The sequence below is a fragment of the Plectropomus leopardus genome, chromosome 9, assembly GCF_008729295.1.
Source record: "Plectropomus leopardus isolate mb chromosome 9, YSFRI_Pleo_2.0, whole genome shotgun sequence".
Lineage (NCBI taxonomy): Eukaryota > Metazoa > Chordata > Actinopteri > Perciformes > Serranidae > Plectropomus > Plectropomus leopardus.
In genome coordinates this window covers 33,861,698-33,879,512 of record NC_056471.1, presented here as the reverse complement: position 1 = coordinate 33,879,512, position 17,815 = coordinate 33,861,698, and the positions used below count along the sequence as shown (strand labels likewise).

Sequence of the window (17,815 nt, the reverse complement as noted above, 5' to 3'; positions counted from 1 at the left end):
AAGGAAAATAGGAAAAAAAACATATTTGGGGAATATGTGCCTCCATTTCAGTGACGTATTCTCCGTTATTTCCACATTTCACACAGTCGAATAAATTCGGGCAGTGACTCATGCAGCGTTCAGCAGAGTCTCAGGCAGACTCCCAACAACGACCTTGTCTCTAATTTCAAAGATTTGATTCTCAATTTATTCTTCCGTTATTAGAGATATGCATCCCTCTCTTTACTCTTTGCCTTGAGTCCTGCTTTACTTTTTTTCTCTCTTTCTCTCCTCCGCTCTATCTTTTCTCTCTCTTTCCTCTGACAGTGTAAAGCCTGCAGAGACACAGACAGAAAGCAAATAAAAAGAAGGGAGAGAAACACGACGGCAGCATGATGGAAAAAAGAGGAAAGGGACGATTAGGAGGAGACAGACAAAGACGGAGGAATGTGAGCGATGAAGATGAAGATGAAGAAAGTGGAAAGGGAGAACGTAAATAAAGATGGATGTGAAGACGGGTTTGTTTCTGTTGTAAAACATTTTTCACATTTCTCATTTTAAAAGCCGTTGTCTGTATTTCAGGGTTTTTCCACAGAAAAATGAAGCCAAGTGTGCAGACAAAACAGTCAGCTAAAGTCCACCGCAGCATTCACATGACACACTCCTCTCAGCAGGCGGCTTTCCATTAACTTGAGGGTTAATGTGAATATTGAAATTGGGAATATAAAACACAACTAATGGAAAATTTATTGCAAAAAAAGTTTTTACACTCGCATAAGGTGGTATTTCAGGTGATTCAAAAAAAGCAATATTTAGCAAAACTGCAATGGAAACCTTTTTTTAGTCTTTTCTAGGTCACATGATGCTGTGAGGTCACATGATGCTGTGAGGTCACATGATGCTGTGTCTATGTGCTTGTCAGTAGGAACTGGCTCCCTCATGAAGCAGCAGGAGCTACAAGAGCTGTTATTGCATCACATAACTCTGAGAAACTCCCCTAAAAAACCCTCTAACGGGGGAAAAATGGCAGAAACCTCAGGAAGAGCAAATGAGGAGGGATCCCTCTTCAGGACGAACAGACGTGCATACATGTCGTAGAAAACAAAACAAAAAGAAACACTCAATAAATTAAATCCATATGTATGCAGCTGTTTTTCAACGAGTCATTGCTGTGTTTCAGCAGAAGTTTTGCCACAAAAAACAAACAAACAAACAAATAGATATTTTAAGCCAAAACACGATCTTTTCCTAACCATAACCAAGTATTTCTTGTGCGTAAATCTAACCGCACATTAACCACGGTATTATCAAAATGTAAAGAAACACAAAGTTTCAACATAACTGTGACGCAATAATGTCAATATGTAACTTGGATCTCTCTTTTATTCTTCCCCGGAAACTTTCTACAACATTACTGATAAGCAAAACACAGTTTTGCCTAAAAATCTCTCTATAGTTAGAGAGGTGATTTGTATTGTCACAACAGTGGCAGATTTTTTCATCTGTCACTTTTACATCTCTGTGAGAGACTAAATGTCCTTGATACGATGTAGATTTTAACAACGTGCAAACCAAACAGCAACAGACGCTCATCGAGAAGAAGAAAGGAGAGAAATGGTCGTTGGAGGCGTCCCCGCTCACCTGTGTTGTAGTGCTTGGTGCAGTAGCGCAGGTCCTTCTCCTCTTTGAGTATGAACTGAGGTAGCGTCAGGCCGTCGGCCACCTGCACGGCTCCCTTCTCATCCCACTCGAAGATGAGGTCGTTCATGGTGTAGCCGACTGGAGGAGAGACAGAGCGGACAGCAGGAGTCAGACTGTGTGGGCATCGCTTCAAGAGGAGGATCTTTGTGTCTGTGGTCGCGGTGCAGAGGCCCCCAGTGAGGGGTCCAAACTCCCCCCGCAGGGTTTCAGGGGGTTAACCCTTTGAAACCTGAGCAAAATGGCTTAATTTCTGCTAAATGCTCGTAGATATTAAAAAATACTCAGAGCTCTCGCTGCAAAGATGGTGTGTGAAGTTGGCCTCTCCTCCCTCTTCTTCAGACTTTTTTTTCTTTTTAGTTTAGCTTTTGTTTAGTTTAGTTTTTTTGTGTATTTTTTCTATTTAATATAATTGTTTTGTTTCTTTTTACCTTGCCTTTTTTTCTTGCTCTCTTATATTGTCTGGTTTCGTATTGTGAAGCATAAAAAGCGCTATAGAAATAGTTTATTATTATTATTTTTTCAACATAAATGCCACTATAGCAAGGGCTCCATTTGTTCGTTTCGTTTTTCTCCGACCACCACAGCGGCATAGATGGATGACGCGCGACGACGATGTTTTGTTCTTGCATATTGATGTCGATGGACGAAGGTCTTAGCCTGCAATTCGGTAGGTGATGTCATCGTACAGTCTGCATACATCACACTTGTTGTCGTACCCAAGTTTGTTAAGATCCACGACGCAGTTTTTCTGCACTAAACTTACTAAACTAAGATTACAAAATTCTCCCAGTCTGCAGGAGGCTTTAAAGTTTGTCTCCTTCAAAGGACGAGATAACATCCCATTTATTGGAGATCATGTAGGTTTTGGTCAAAAATGCCTCTCACAACTTCTGCAAAATCCTTATGCTTTTATGTATTCTTTTTTCTGAACTTGATATTTCGTGCTTCTACAGCAGCACAGATCACCGTCCTGGATGTTCGCACAGTCTGCTCACGTCGAACTTGATATCGTACTCAAGTTTGTAAAGATCCGCATCGCAGAGTGACGCAGAAATCTGTCAGTCTGCAGGAGGCTTCACACACGTGCTAAAGGCTGCGTTTGGTGTCAGTATTACGAGCATCGATATTTACATTTCAATAATGTCTACACCCAGCTCTGAGGTTATGAATGTTGCTCAGGCAGACGGTAGCTTTATGAAGCTTTTCGGTATCCGCGGCTTCCTTTTTATGTGTTAATATCAGGACTGACACCAGATCAGCGTGTTTCCACTGAGCGTTGTATTGTTCTGTGTGTGTGTGTGTGTGTGTGTGTGTGAGATGAGCGCTGACCCGTTGTATCACATCAGAGCTCTCTGAACTTCTGCTCCTGTTTCTCTCATTCCTCTCATGTCTGCTCAAAGAATGAAAAGGCCACAGAAAAAAATCTATATCATAACCCCCCACCAGACGCTCGCACTGTGTGTGTGTGTGTGTGTGTGTGTGTGTGTGTGTGTGTGTGGTGTGTGTGTGTGTGTGTGTGTGTTTGTGTAATCACTCACAGCTCTCCAGCTGCATGATGCAGGTCTGGACGTCCATCGGGAAGTTCTTCAGATCCATGGGACAGGCCAGGACCAGTGTTATTCTGCACACACGCACACGCGCACACGCACACGCACACACACACACACACACACACACACACACACACACACACACACAGAGAATTGAATTTAATAGAAATTTATTTTGAACAAATAAGAAATGAGAAACAAATACGCAGACATTTTTATACAGATAACATTTTCTTTAACAACACATACCTATATGTAATCTATATAAACAGATTATCAACCTAATCGAATATCGGGGCCGATATTCTGCATGTTGCCAATTATCTGTATCAGCGTTTTATTTTAATAATTGCCAGAGAAAAAATAATAAAAAGAGCAATGAAAGTGTCAGCATGGGAGACTTTTACCTTATCAAACCTCAGGGAGCCTTTTTTTTTTTTTTTTTTTTTTTTTTTTTTTATTCATTCATTTTTTATTAAAATTTTCACTTGACTTTATAAAAAATATGTATATGTAGTGTGTATATGATTTTGAGCATTTCAGTTTTGATTTAACATTTGTTAAATGCATTTAAATTAAGTCTTATGTTGGATTTTTTTTTATTCCAAATTTTAAGTATTGATGAAAAGATTTTTTTATTTTTATTGTAAATGCAAACCAGTTCCAAATATTAGTTATTGGTCTCATTAACTACTAATAATCGATATCGATGTCTGCCCTGAAAAACCAATATCATTCGACCCCGAATATAAACAATATATAACTTTATGTAAACAAATTTACATTATTATTTACAGAAAAAGAGAAAGAGAAAAAAAAGGAAATAATACTACAAAAAAGTACAAAACAAATACAATAATCCCTGTAAACACCTGATGACTGTCACCCATAAAAATCATATCCTCATCTGTTTTGAGCTGGTTAATGTTTGAACGTTGCTTCAGCCACATCTTTAAACTAGAGCGCGACCGTAAGTTGTTTATTTAAGAAAGCAGCTTTCTGAGTACTTTTGCACAGTCGTATCGGTGCAAAATCAATCCACATAGAAATGATATATTCCAGCTCAAAAATTCACTATATCGGTCGCCATATCCGTAATCCGTAATTAATTTTTCCACTATAAAATCTGTATCAGTCCCAAAAATCCCATATTGGTCGGGCTCTACTTTAAACTATTCAATAATTTTTAATTTATTTTTTTTTTTTTTTTTTACATTTGTCCGCACCCTGCAAATTTTAAAAATTAAAATTTCTCTTTAGATCATAACCTCCATCTCCATCACAAAAAACTCACAGAAACATCACTCAACACTAACAGGATTATCCAGATTATCCACCAGGACGCGTCTAAAACAACCTTTCAGTTTTAGATTAAAATAAAATCCTTTTAGCTGCTGTTGTTATCTGGACCGACTTGTAATGAGTGAAACAACAGCTGTAATTAATCAGTTACTGGCAGCAATTTCCATTCTGCAAACATTTAGCTTTATTCTCACACAAAAATCATTACAGAAGATAAACCGGTTTAATTGCTTTGCTCGAAAAAAAAAGGGGCAAACGTTCCAGATTTAAAGGGTGAAAGTCAAACTCAGTGAATAATAACGTAACACTGCAAAAGTTCAACAGATATCACTCGTTTTCATTAAAACGCCATTTGATTAAAACAGATTTGAGTGGATTAGCACTGAAATAATGAATTAATTAGTTGATGTTTTTGAAGATCATTTATCAAGAATGAACGCAACAGATTTGCTCGTCTAAGCTTCTTAAATAGTTTTTAATTACAGTGTGCAATATGTAAAACCTAAAAAAACAAAAAAAAACAGACATCTTTGGTTATGTGGAATTTATATATATATACATATATATATATATATATATATATATATATATATATATATATATATGTACATAACTACACACACACACACACACACACACACACATACATATACCTATCTAGAAAAAAATTACACATTACAAAAGATATAATCTGTTTTTTTACATTTTACATTTTACATATTGCACACTGTATTAACTAATTTAAAAAAAGAGACTGATCCATAATTGGTTCCGTCTATTTTGAAAACACATGATTATATCCCATATTTTAAATAAACATTTCACAGCAGCTAATATTAGGGTTTAATGGCGAGAGTGCAGCAGCCTGACGACGTGTTTTATTTCTCTGCTGCTAGATATCTCATTTTTAAAATGAAAGTCTTTAATTTCAGTAATGCATCATATCAGTTATGAAATAGTTTTTTCCATTAATTTCTGGGAAAAAAAGTTGACTTTAGCAGAGATCCATTCCCTCCATGTGACAGCAGTAATTAATTTTGGTGCCTGGGACTCTAATGTGTCACCGCGACGCGGGACCGACTGCCCGAAACATTTTAATTTTCAGAGTTTCACGGATCAGCCTTGCACGAAACAAGACTCGCTCCCATGTCGCTGCACGCCTGCTCAGCTACAGGTTTTCTTCCTGTTAGTCCTCCAGCAGAGAAGAAGACGGTCGGCAGTGAAACTGTGACCTCAAACTGCTGTCTGTATTTTCCTCGTTGTGATCTTGGCTCTTTGAGAGGTTACTCAAAAAAAAAAAAAACTACGTCCATCTCCATTTCAGGCTGCATCCAATATCTATGAAATAATGTTTTTGGTAAAATGATTAAAGGACGAAGCTGCTAATGATCTGTGTCTTTGTTATTGTCAAATAATAAGACCAAATCCAACAATATGTCCATCTGTCTCTTTACAACTTCTCCATGCTGTTGCTTATTGCTTCCTTTACATTAACAGGTAAATTAAACGCATATTTATTTTTTAAAGGTGCAGTAATAATCTCAAACAGCTGCTCACTGTAGTTTTTAATCAAACAAACAGGAGGACGTTGTGCATTTGTTTTAAGAAGCAGCTAAATAACCATTTCTTTGCTCGTTTAATTTATTCCACCTCTTATTTATTTTTATTGCATATTCTGATTATTTCTTAGGAATTTTTTATGCACTTTTACTGTTTTGACTCATGTTGTTTAATAAAAAAAATAAAATAAAACTTCTTTTTTTATTTTCCACCTCTGGCCTGTTCTGCAACTTATTTATTCATTTTTATATTTATAAATCTAAATATTTCTATAAATTGTTTGGTTCTACATTTTAGCACTGTTGCATGTAAAGCACTTTGGGTTGCATTTTATGTATGAAAGGTGCTATACAAATAACTATTATCTTCATTATTATTATTATTATTATTATTATTATTATCATTTGCTGGGGACTATTTTCAGCAGCGGAGTAATCTATATTTGATGCTCCAGTGAGTGTTTCCTGGGAGCCGGACGGTTTATGTGTGATTTAGATTTCTGCAAACGACGGATACAAACATTTGCACATTTTTATCATATCTGTGTTTCTAAAATGACGGAGTATACGAGCTGACTTTGTTTGATCAAAAGTGACCAGCGGCTTTAGGGAATTACTGAATCTTTTTCAAAAACTATTTAAAACAGGTAATATCTCATTTGATCAAAAGCTCCAGAACAGCTCATAAATAGACCTCAGCATGACGCTATTTTCGGTGTCTGCTGGTATTTTCTTTTTAAACCACAGTCCTTTTTTCGCATTACTGATGTATTTAATTGATCTAATTTTAATTATTATTTTATTTAGTGATTTTGTAATATATGTCATTTGTCTGATAGGTGACGTTTAAGTGGGAAAAATAGTTCAATAAAAAGTAAAAAAAAAAAAAAAAAAGAAAACAGTTTTGAGTTATTAAGAAGCGGATGCTTTTCTGTGGGTAATGTGTGCTTCTTTTTACACACAAAAACATTTGGTTGTGGTTCGTAAAAAAATCATGTTTTGGCTTAAAATACAGAGTTTTTCTGAAGAAGCTGCTGATAAAAAAACATCCACCATCTCCTCCACCTGAAGGACACTTTGACAGCTATGAAATGTACAAATGTAATGTACCTGTGGTCTGCAGAAATGTACAATGCCAACACTTTCCCCGGGGCACTGGCTCGTATCTGCAACACGACTTTGAGGGTAATTCTCAGGTAGTAAAAGCTAATAACTTCTGGCAGAAACCAACATCCATCACAGCTGTCATCATAATCTGTAAATCACTAAATGCTACGTTCAAGAGAAAACCAAAATAAAAAAATGAAGAAAACAGCTCCAGTTTCGTGAGAGCAGAGTTCGAGCTGTCAGCAGGTTGTCATGACGTGCAGGCGGTGATTTCGCTGCACACGCTCAGTCCTTCTGCTCTGCTCGAACAGGACACCCGCTGCTGCTACAACACACACACACGTCCAGTCGGCCTGATGTACAAAATAAACTTTGCCGCGTCTGCACATTGTTAGTCCCTGACAGGATGCTGAATATGTATTACACACATGATGTGGCCTCCACAGATGTCCCACTTTCTCAGAGAGGAGATTCAGCTCTGTGGTTTCCTGTCTGCTGCGGCGTGACACCTAAATGCCGAATGCTGACAAAGTTAGTGCGTCGCTTTAAAGTCCTGGAGCTCCGGATGGAGAGGAGCCTCCAAACCTGCACACGATTTTGCTCCACTACAAGAAGATTACACGCACGATCAAGCGCCACTAATGCAGGACAGATGCTGCATTTAATGACCTCAACAGTGACAGATATTAAAGATATCTGTTTATTCAACACATCTGAAGTCGTCACATGCTGCCGCTTTGCAGTGCGTCTGCACAACACGCTCCAGGTATCTTTCTGCGTCTGCTGTTGACGTTCTGTGACGTCAACACAAGCACATGGTGGGATGCATGTGGTTATGTTTATGCAACAAAAGCACATAGCAACCAACGCCGGGACCTCAACAAACACACATGCTGCCACTGTTACTGCACACTGCTACGCAAAAGAGGCAACGCTAAGGTGTAGAAAAAAACATCACATTCACACAGGAAGCGAACACCAGAGTCCTGCATGAAAGTCCGGGGTTTGTTTGGTCTGTCCACCGCTCCTTCTGCTCGCTCATGCTCATTATATTAATTGTAACAGCATTTCAAACTGACGCCATCCAGCGTATCATATGGCCACATCAGGATCTGACAATCCTTGAAATGTGATAAAATCCTATAAACATCCTAAAATCTGAGATACGTCCCAACATTTTAGAATCGCACCTAAAATCCTACAAATGTCCTAAAAAAACAAAAAAATTTCCTAAAATTCGGATGTGAGCTGAGAATGTGTAGAGCTGGGTGGTACGGTCTTGAAATAATATTAAAATATTTTTAGGCCATATCACGATACACGGTATATATCACAATATTTGAAATCTCCTCAAAAGCTTCATAAATGCTGGACTGGACAACAAAATCAAATGTCACGATATGACAAAAAATACGTAGGTATTTATACTGTGAAAATATTTTACTGATGACTATTTGTACTTGGACAAAATATTAACACGGTGGGATTTTTAAATTATCATTAGTAATGTGGATTTAATGACTTAAGTGGGTGAAATTAACTATTAGAATAAGTAAAACAGTCTGATGAGTTTAGAAAATGACATCACTTCACTGCAGCCTTTAAAATCCAGAAAAGACAACATTTGTTTCATATCACGATATGACGATATCCAAAATCTCAGACGTTTGTGGTCTCATATCACGGTAACAGTATGCATCAGGTATATCGCCCAGCAGTGGTTTTATGCTACGTTATCTGAAGCCGAAATCACTGACGAAGCGACGATATTTGACAACTTCAGACTGACAACAGGCTGCAGATTTACACGTTTGTTTCTCCTCTGTGCTTTGTGCCTCTATGATTACATCACGCTGCGTTTGTCTTTGCTGCCGACAGACTGGAGTCACAACTCACATCATCACCAACAAAATGACAAATGCTGTTGTTTTTCTGGTGAGGGCAGGCTCAGTTTGAATCACTCTAAAATAATGCATCATTGCTCTCTTTGCCTTTTTTAAAACTGTATTATTTCCACTTTATTTAAGAGAACTTTTGGCCTTTAACACAAACTACATGATGCATTTTGTACAAGCATTTTTTAAATTAAAGTATTACAGATTTTGCTTTTGATACGGCACCCCGACAAGCACAAATGGGACCACATATCGGGCTGAGAGCGAGTCCCGCATTTTCTTTTGAAGTACAGCAGGAGATCTGACTGCGTGTGAATCTGATCGCCCAATCTCAAAAAGTTCACTTTCATCTCGGCGGAGACGCGGCCATCGGTCACGACTCCTCCTCGCGCCGCTTCACTGTTGAGCGATAAACATCAAAAAAATGAGTAAACAACATTTACAAGACCCACTTTCTCCTTCTCCCCTCGGGACGGTTTAATATCCCGAGCCGCCTCTTCGCCTCCGAGATCAAGCTGATCAACGGAGGGTTCATTCTCATGTTGTCAAGTTAACAAATGAAAGCGGCAGAGGGGGAGCGCGGGGCTCATCCCTCCTCTGACGATATTTATAAAGGGCCAATCTCACTCCTCCTCCTGCTGGACACGAAGGTGAAAACTGAGGCTGATAACAGATTAGACTCGCCGCTGGAATACTAACAGGCTGACTAGATTACCATGGCTGCTGCGGCTCTTTCTCATTCGCCCCTGAGCAGAGGCAATAAAAGCGGAGAGGAGGACGAGGACCCGGCAGGCTAAAAGGTTTGTCGGCTGAAGGCGGCTATAACTCTGAGAGCCTTGAATGGGATGTCTCGGAGATACGAAAAGAAAAAAAAGGGGGGGGAAGTTGAGCTCTGGAGGAAATAAAAACCTCCAACTTTGACGCAATAAGAGCTCTCGAGAGCCGGAGATGAAGGTGTGTGGGATGCAATAAACAGGAAGTCTGCGCAGTCACTTTCTATCCTCCATCATAGTTTTATAACTGATTGTTTCAATATCACCTCCAGACTCATGACCTCTCTCCTCCCTCTGCTGCTGAAACTTTTCTATTACTGTTAAATCTCTTTTGAATGATCATTGAACACATTTACTCACCAGTGTCCAGACGCTGAGCTGTTTACAACCACCCACAGTTAATTCTGTTGTTTAATGAAGCAGTCTGGAGACTTTAGGATAGAGACACTCAACTTACAGCCTGCGGGACAAATCTGGACACTGACAGGGTGCTGGGTGGGCCCCCAAGCGGGTTCTCATTCACAATAAAAATAAAATGATTCTCGAAAAATCTTTAAATCTACAATTATTTTTGTACTTTTAGTATACATAAAGTGTCAGAGTGCATAAAACAGCATCAAAATAGAGCATGTTGATCAAAAAAAGTGCCGGTTGAGGATCCCCCACACCCCCGACAGAGGTCCTGGCTAAGACACTAGTGTCCTAAAATCTGAAAAATGTCTCAAATCTTATAAACATCCTAAAATCCAATGAAACCTCCTGAAATTCTAGAAATGTCCCCAAACCCAAAAAATGTCCTAAAATCCAAGAAATGTCGTGAAATCCAACAAATGCCCTAAAATCTGAGAAATGCTCTAAAATCTAAGAAAATTGCCTAAAATCCAAGAATTGTCTTAAAATCCTACAGACGTCCTAAAATCAGAGAATTTTTCCAAAATCATCTCAAAAACCTAGGAACATCCAAAGACACTGCCTAAAATCCTGGTTAACAGTTAAGGGCCTCAGTGACTGGCCCCTGGCCCCTGGCCTCCTGTCTTATTGCAGAAGTGGCCCTCAAACAAAGCAGGTTTGGGGGCCGCAGGATGTGTCCGTGCTGCAGTGACCACTTTAGTACCGCCGTTTTGTTTCACAGTTTGAAAATCAAAGCTCACACTGCCGGCGCTCACCGTATGCTGTACAGCACGTTGCCGTTTTTCGAGATGCGCAGCAGCTTGTTGTCGGTGGTGACCTCGTGAAAATTGGCCCCCTTCTCGTTGGCGAAGAACAAGTCAGGTTTCCAGATGGAGTCCAACATAGAGGGGTCGAGGTCCAGCGAGTCGTCGGGGTACTCGCTGTAGGCCAGCCGAGGGTCGTTCCACTGCTGCCGCAGGAAGATGTTGACTCTGTAGTCCTGAGACACAAAGGACAGATGACACAAAGAGGTTAGAGAGAGGGAGCCGCATTTATCAGCTCTGCAGCGACGGATGAATGAGAAAACTAAAATTACTACACATTTTGTAATGACTATGTAGTACTATGAAGTGGACTAACAGCATCCTGAGTACAGTCACACTCTGTGTGTGTTGTAGTCTGAGCTTCTCCGTGGTGCGTCGTGGTAAAAACAGCCCATTCTCATTTCAAACTCATAATATAGTGCCGCTTTTGCAGCACTTTAAATGTTGTATGTTCTGTAGTGATAAATCTGTAGTTAAAGTCTGTAACGAATCATTGTTGTATTGTATGTTGTCTCTCCTGGGAATTAGGCCACATGTCACAATGACCAGTATACAACCACTATAGATGAAGCTTAAATAAAATAAAAAGATTTAAAAAAAAAAAAGATTTTGTTGCAAAAAGCCACATTTGCATGATACGCTGCTGGACAGCCGGACAGCACATGCTGTGCAACGTCAGATGAGAACGCAGATGGACAGAGCCTGCTGTGTCTGCATGATACGCCGCTGGACGAAGCCACGTGAAAACGCTGTCCGTAATGACGTCACATAAGGAGCACTAAGGTCCCTATAGGACGGGAAGGGTGTCGGGTGGATGCAGCAAAGCCTGGACTTTCATGCAGGAGTTCAGTGTTCGCTTCCTGTCTGAATGTGATGTTTTTTCCTGCATTTTCCTCATCCTGACCATCAGTGCCAACATGTGTGTTTGTCTGCAGCTTCCATGAACATCAGCAGCAGACGCAGGAGGATACCTTGAGCATAATATGTCCACTTGGACGTCCACTGCAAAGCAGCAACATGTGACGACTTGGGATGAGAATGTGTTTAAATATCACATAAATCTCCTAACAAACTGCTTTGTGCGTGAATTATTTCTGCAGCATTCAGCCTCTGACTGATTTAAGTTGTGATGAACACAACTACAAGCCAACAGAACAAAGATATATCAGATTTATTTCCCCCAAATTATTTAAAAGAAACAAATCTGCATTTGGATGGTAGCAGAAGCTCACGACATAATTAACTCATGTTTCTGGAAGCTGTTCTGAGGAAGTTTGGAAGCCTTATAACCAAAAATGCCTTTTCAAACATTACAATTCAATGTCAGGTTTTGGAGTTAATTAAAGGTGCAAGAGCTTATTGTATTTCTACACTCAACAATCCCACAGAGGAGAACAACAAGGAGAACAATCGCTGCGCCCAAAGGAGCAGAAACAGACCAGAATCCACCGCAGCTTCACACAAATAATAGCAGTTTAGCTTCTTCTTGACTTGTAAGATCTCTCGTCTTTTTAGCTCGTATCCCTGTCATCACCGCCGCTCTCTGCAGCTGCTCTCTCTGGAGGAGCAAAGTCTCTGTGAAGCAGACGAGGCAGGTCGGAGGGAAATTGATTCGGCAGAGAAATTAAATTACAACAAAACAGCAAAAGTTATAAAGCATAAATCCCACAAACACCTCCAACACGAGGATGCGAAATGTGTCCGCAGGGAGGTGTTCTCTTTAAAAAGAAGATGAAAAACATTGAAAAAAGAAAGGCTCGTGGAGGGTCACCGCACTGCTGACTGGAGACGCTGTGACGGATCGGCAGATAGCGGCAGATGTGGAGATGGAGTGATGGACAGGATTTCGCGGCTGGATGAGCAGGTGGTTACGGCTCTTCGTCCATATGTCATTTTCTCCTTCATGTGAATGGATTTTACTGATCAGGGTGAGCTGTGGCCTGAAGCCATATCTGAGATCTTTTTCCTGCCTGTGAGCCAGCGTGCAGCCTCTGATCCGCATCAACTGACTTTTAGCTTTTTTCATTTCTGTTCTTGGAGGTTGTGTTTGCTGTGCTTCGATGATAAAACACTTTTTTTTTAAGGTTTGGTTTTAATCCTTAAAAACGTGAATCGCCATCACTTTTCTTGTGCTGCATTTGGATGCCTCTTAGAAGACTTGAACAGTGAGCTAAGTGGTTTGATTTTTTTAATAAACATGGGAAAAATGCAAAAAAGCAAACTGGCAAGACATGTCCCAGAAATTGCAAAAATTTAATAAAGTTGGAAAATTATTTTTCAAAAAGCTAGTAAAAGTTTCCAGAGATCCATATTTAAAATTATCATTAGAGTATATCTTAAATTACTGTTATTTTTTACACAGTTTTCGGAGGTCTTTTCTGTGTTTTTTATTTTATTTTGATTTTTTCCTTTTCTGTTTTTATTTCTTTTAAATTGCTCATTTCCTTGTTCTCGTCTTTCAAAGAAATCTAGCTAATTTGCCCATGTTCAAAGGGTTAAAGTATTACCTTCACAAAAGAAAAAAAACAGTAAAACTACAGAAAAAGAGGAAGGTGCCAGGAATAAGAGATTCGTGGACAGGCAGATGGATGTGAGGAGGGCTGGCCTGATACGAAGCTGGGCGGCAGCTGAAGGTCATGGAGCCGCTGCTCCGTCTTTAGTCTTACACCGAGTGATGGAGAGATACAGTGACAACGACATTCGGAGGTAGAGATGAACAGGAGATAGAAGGATGTAGAACAGTTCTCAAAGACGTTCACGTCTCACGTCACAGAGTCTTTTACAGAAGAGATAATAACGAGTGCTTCTGTTGGGTTTTGAACTACATTTTTAAGGCTTTACTTTTGTGATGTACAACAGATCGAGTTCTCCATCTGTCGGCAGGTTTCCTTTAACCCTGAAAATGCACAAACTGAATTTGCGAATATAAATTATGCCTGATAGATTTTTGAAAAAACTTCCATTTATTGCACATAACTTTGAGAAAGTTTTGAATCCACAATTCTTCTGTGAAATCGTGGACTACATCTCCCAGAAATCCCTCATACGTGGCCGCTCCCACGTATAAGGGGCTTGCCTTTCCATCACGGCTCCATAACACGCCTACGTGGCCTTGGATTGGAAATAATGACGGCTAGTTCGGTGGCTGCAATAGAAATAAAGCTGCTGATGTTTTGAACAGCCATCGTCATGGTTACTGGGATGTTATCACCAGAGGAGAAGTCACACAGCGTCACTCAGTGGAAACACAGTCAGCTCCACGTGTTTTATCAACATTTCTAAAATATCGCTTAAGTTTTGCACAGATCTGTAATAGAAACTCGCCGACTGATGAATGAAGACAGCAAGCCAGCCAGCTCTGAAAATACAGATCAGAGTGAACAAGAATGAATATCATGAAAGTCAGGTATCACCATCAGATCATGTCTATCATATTTAGTACGCGCATTTTCAGTGTATTTTCCTGATAGATGTGCACGCAGTTCACAGGAAAAACAGACCACATGCCAAAACTATCGCCGCGGATCATGAGCCTGCTGCCTGCTCGGGGTCGCAGCACGCCCCGCGTGCTTTGTGTTGCTTCTGCGTTCAACGTGAACTTGTTGAAGACCGCAGTCAAACGTTTGACGACAGTGAACGATCTTTGGATCTCTAAATCTTTGATTCTGATCAGTAAAGCAGAGTTCAATGTTGGTTTTTAAAGGTTTCATCCAGCCGACTGAAGGTTAAATCCAGACTGCAGCTTTAAAACCTTCCCTCCTCCGTGCAGCTTTAAAACCTTCAGCCCTCCACTGTTTACCTGAGAGACCAATACCTCTCCTACAGGTCTGTGTGTGTGTGTGTGTGTATGTGTGTGTGTATGTGTGTGTGTGTGTGTGTGTGTGTGTGTGTGTGCGCGCGCGTGCACAAATATGTATCTCTGGCTCTGGCTTTGTGGGGACAAATTTAAGTTTTTGAGGTTTAGAACATTTTCCAAACAAGGAGATTTCTGGAAATGTAAAAATTGTAAATATTGTACTCTATGTTTTTTATTAGTAAATAAAAAACACTTTGAGTTTTCTCAATTTAAAAATTTGACTTAAATGAATGATAGAGTGTACTAAATGACATGTTTATGGCTTTAGCACATTGTAAAATCACACAGGTATATTTTACTTATAAAAATAAATCTAGGAAATCAACTGAACAGAAAATGTGTTTGTTTATTAAGTTGTAACATGTAAATCTGCAGAGATCACAGCAGAGCCGTTACTTAGGGACTGTTCTGTAGCTGCTGCTTCCTGACAGTTTGGGAAATGTTCCTCTCTGTAGTTCCACTATAACTCAAACACTGTATTATTTTCGGCATTATTTTTGTGCAATTCAAGTTGACATAAGAAGATAAGAGGGGAAAAAACGAATTATAAAAATGAAATTGATTTTGCTCTTGAAAATTACTTTCTTTTACAAAAATGTGATTTTCAGCTTTTTGTCTGAAACGCGTTTTTTTTCATGCAAATGCACAAATGAAATTCATCTTTGCTCGACACATCTCAGCCTTTCATACCCTCAGGTAATGAAAAACAAACAAACAAAAGAAGTTATCGGTTATCTGTATCTTATCGGCCACGAGAATCTGGTTTATATTATCGGTTTATCGGTTAATAATCATCATGGTGCATCACTGGTTATGATATCTTCATATCTCACTTCGGAGTCAAAGGGAAACTTTAAGCTTGACAGAAATAGTGACTTGATGTATATCGTGATATATATCGATATCGACTGACATGAAAAAAATTACTGAGCGGCAGATGTGAAGAAGACTTTTTTTTAAATCGCCCAGCCCTCAATAATAGTTATATTTACTTTGTCAAGAAACACAAACTGTTTGTTCAATCAAACAAAGGACTAACGTCCTCCATTACCCCTTCTGAAGGTTGTTTGGAGGTTAGAATAAGAAGGTTAGGGATGGAATTAAGAATCGATCAAGGTAGAAGATATCAACTCTCATCCCCAGCTTCACAATCAGAGTTGGAGTGTCTTTATTCAGCGTGGGCTGGCATTTAGCTCGCCCCTCCATCCCCCTAATTGTCAATTATTCTCGGAATATGGAGCTCGGCCACTTCGGCCAGGCTGGAGCCATCATTAAGCTGCGTGGCGTAGCAGAGAGGCATCGGGGGGATGAGGCACGGCCACGCCGGCAGCCCCAGCGGGTGGCATTTAAAGGAGCAATCAGCCACAGTGCTGCATAATGTGTGTGTGTGTGTGTGTGTGTGTGAAATACAGTCACATGGCAATCAGCCTCACTGAGACCCCTTCCCCGTTTATCACTGTTTATTAGACGAAATATCTCACATGAAACAAATGAGCTCGACCTTTCAAGAAGGAGTCGCCTTTTCTTGTGCGGGAGAAAATGATGAATAACCTGAGACGGCGCGGAGATGAGGAGCGTCTGTCGATGGAGAGAGGGGACGAGGGAATACAGAGGAGAGGATTGAACCCACGCCGGCATCATCAGTCACACGCCCGCCTGCGGTTTGACACCGGCGTGATAATTATGAATTGAGCGTTCACACACGTCTGGCTTTTTACTCAGCTAATTGTTGTGAAGTTGCTGAACTCTTGAGCACCTGTTCTGTTTTTCTCCTTCAAGAAAGTCCTCAGTCTGACTCCTGTGTAAACTGGGTTAGTATTTCTGATGCAGTTTTAAACTGGTTTCAGCTAGTTTATCTGACAAATGGATCAATGTTTGCATCAACAATCATGTGTCCTCAGCTCTCCTGCGGTGTGGAGTTCCTCAGGGATCAATCTTTGGACCAATCGACTTTTTATTGTACAAACGTCCTCTGGGTCATTTGTTCAGCCAATTTCAAGCAACATATCCTACATTTTTTCCCCCACGAATAACTATACACACCTATACAAAGTTATGAAATTTATGCAGTGTTACAGCGGTTAGGTTTAACCCTTTAAAGCCTGATCTTCATCAGTTTTCTTGTGCTGCGTTCAGATGCCCTTTACAAGTGTCTAAACCTCTGAAACCTAAGAAAATCAATTCAAATCATTTTGAAAAAAATCTGGAGGCAATGAGCAAGTTGGAATAAAATGTCCATAAAAAAACAGGTATAAGGTGATAAGAATTAGCTGGGGGGATTATGTAATATGATCAAAAAACTAGGGAAAATTGCCCAGAAATTTTCATTTATGAATCTAATAATTATGTATTCAGAGTTATTCTACAAAGTAATACATTTGTTTTCTTTCTTCCTTTCTTTCTTTTTTTTTTTTTTAGCACTTTCTTGTGGTCATTTTTTTTCACTTTTCTTTTTTGTTGCTTATTTTCAGGGAATTTTCTTGTAACTTTTTGAAAGGGTTCGGGGTTAGGGTCCCTTCATTTTGGTCTTTAAATGGCTTTACTTTTCCTGTAAAATGCGGTTTTAAAGTGACATGCATTAACAGTAATTCCTGAAACAACAGATTATTTTTTGGAAAAGTGGTCAGCCTGCGGATGTCATTCGGTCCATAAAACCTTGACTTTATGGGTCAGAGGCTCATCGCGGCTGCAGATGGATTCACATTCAGCGCATTAGACTGCGAGGATGAACCGACACTGCTGCATTCTAGGATTCAAATGAGGGGAGAGTAATGTGAGGGTGCAAATTTACGATTTCAGGGAATTGGAGTGAATGGACGACTGGCTCGAGGTTCATTAAAAAATGTTGTTGACGCTGCGGTGGCTCTGTACCGAACACT

The 17,815-nt window shown here is 39.8% G+C and overlaps 1 protein-coding gene across 1 annotated transcript in view; it reads right to left on the bottom strand.

The window, feature by feature from the left end:
- Window positions 1-17,815, bottom strand: part of glra1 (glycine receptor, alpha 1) — a 107,024-nt gene that overhangs the window by 39,099 nt on the left and 50,110 nt on the right. The window contains 3 exon segments of the mRNA XM_042492906.1: window positions 1,621-1,758; window positions 3,219-3,301; window positions 11,033-11,256. Of these exon segments, the coding sequence (XP_042348840.1) occupies window positions 1,621-1,758; window positions 3,219-3,301; window positions 11,033-11,256 (445 nt within the window).